The sequence below is a fragment of the Nothoprocta perdicaria genome, unplaced genomic scaffold (assembly GCF_003342845.1).
Source record: "Nothoprocta perdicaria isolate Ctin4 unplaced genomic scaffold, notPer1 scaffold_988, whole genome shotgun sequence".
Taxonomy (NCBI): Eukaryota; Metazoa; Chordata; class Aves; order Tinamiformes; family Tinamidae; genus Nothoprocta; species Nothoprocta perdicaria.
In genome coordinates this window covers 1-1,298 of record NW_020456296.1, presented here as the reverse complement: position 1 = coordinate 1,298, position 1,298 = coordinate 1, and the positions used below count along the sequence as shown (strand labels likewise).

General features: G+C 50.0%; 1 protein-coding gene across 1 annotated transcript; it reads right to left on the bottom strand.

Annotated features, from left to right (window-relative positions):
• Window positions 1-82: 82 nt before the first annotated feature.
• LOC112959338 (olfactory receptor 14C36-like) lies at window positions 83-1,013 on the bottom strand (the record flags this gene model as incomplete). Its single annotated transcript, XM_026053342.1, has 1 exon — window positions 83-1,013. A coding segment is annotated over exon 1 (931 nt), but the record flags the coding sequence as incomplete, so codon positions are not given.
• Between the last annotated feature and the right edge of the window lie 285 nt (window positions 1,014-1,298).

The following is a 1,298-nucleotide window of genomic DNA, read 5'->3' as shown; positions in this document are numbered from 1 at the left end:
TAGAAATAACAAGAAGGAACAGTGCTCAGGCCAGTTCAGGGATACAGAAGGAGTCATTTGTGGAGAGAGATGGAAATGTTACCGTGGCTGAAAAATGTCCAAGAAATCASTTTCTTCAGGCCAGTCTTGAGCTCCTTATTCCTCATGCTGTAAATGAGGGGATTCAGTGCTGGAGGCACCACTGAATACAGAACAGCCATCACTAGATCCAGAAGTGGGGAAGAGATAGAGGGTGGCTTCAGATAGGCAAAAAATGCAGTGCTGATAAAGAGGGAGACCACAGCCAGGTGTGGGAGACACATGGAAAAGGCTTTGTGCCGACCCTGCTCAGAGGGCATCCTCAGCACAGCTCTGAAGATCTGCACGTACGACACCACAATGAAAATAAAACAACCAAAGAGTATACTGGCAACAATCACACTAACCCTGATTTGCCTGAAGTAGGAGTGTGAGCAGGAGAGCTTGAGGATCTGGGGGATCTCACAGAAGAACTGATCCACCTCATTGCCTTCACACAGTGGAATGGAAAATGTGTTCCCGGTTTGAAGAAGAGCATAGAGAAAGCCACTGACCCAGGCTGCTGCTGCCATTTGGACACAAGTTCTGCTGCCCAGGAGGCTCCCATAGTGCAGGGGTCTGCAGATGGCCACAAAGCGGTCATAGGCCATGACTGTGAGGAGAGAAAACTCTCCTCCAAAGAAGAAAATCAACAGGAAGACCTGGGCAGCACATCCCAAAAAGGAAATGGCCCTGTTGTCCCAGAGGGATATGGCCATGGATTTGGGGACAGTGGTGGAGATGGAGCCAAGGTCAAGGAGGGAGAGGTTGAGGAGGAAAAAGTACATGGGGGTGTGGAGGCGGTGGTCACAGGCTATGGCAGTGATGATGAGGCCGTTGCCCACGAGGGCAGCCAGGTAGATGGCCAGGAAGAGCGAGAAGTGCAGGATCTGCAGCTCCCACCTGTCTGCAAATGCCAGGAGCAGGAACTCATTGAAGGAGCTGCTGTTGGACATTTTTACCTCTGCAGGCATTTGGGGACTGTGGAAACAGGAAGATAGTGACAAGTCAGGAGACACCTTTCTTATCAATACTCTTTCCCTTTCTCACACCCTCTTCTGCCTATGTGGACACACATGCCTTTTGGCAAGACCTTAGCTCAGCTCCCTGTCTGGAGCTCCAGGTCACACCAGCATCCAGCTCTACCATGAGCAACAGGAACTTCTGTCTATTGACTCCAGGGAGGTTAGTCCTGCTATAATAAAAGGCAGTTCAGTGTTTTCACAGTCAGTTATGAAGTA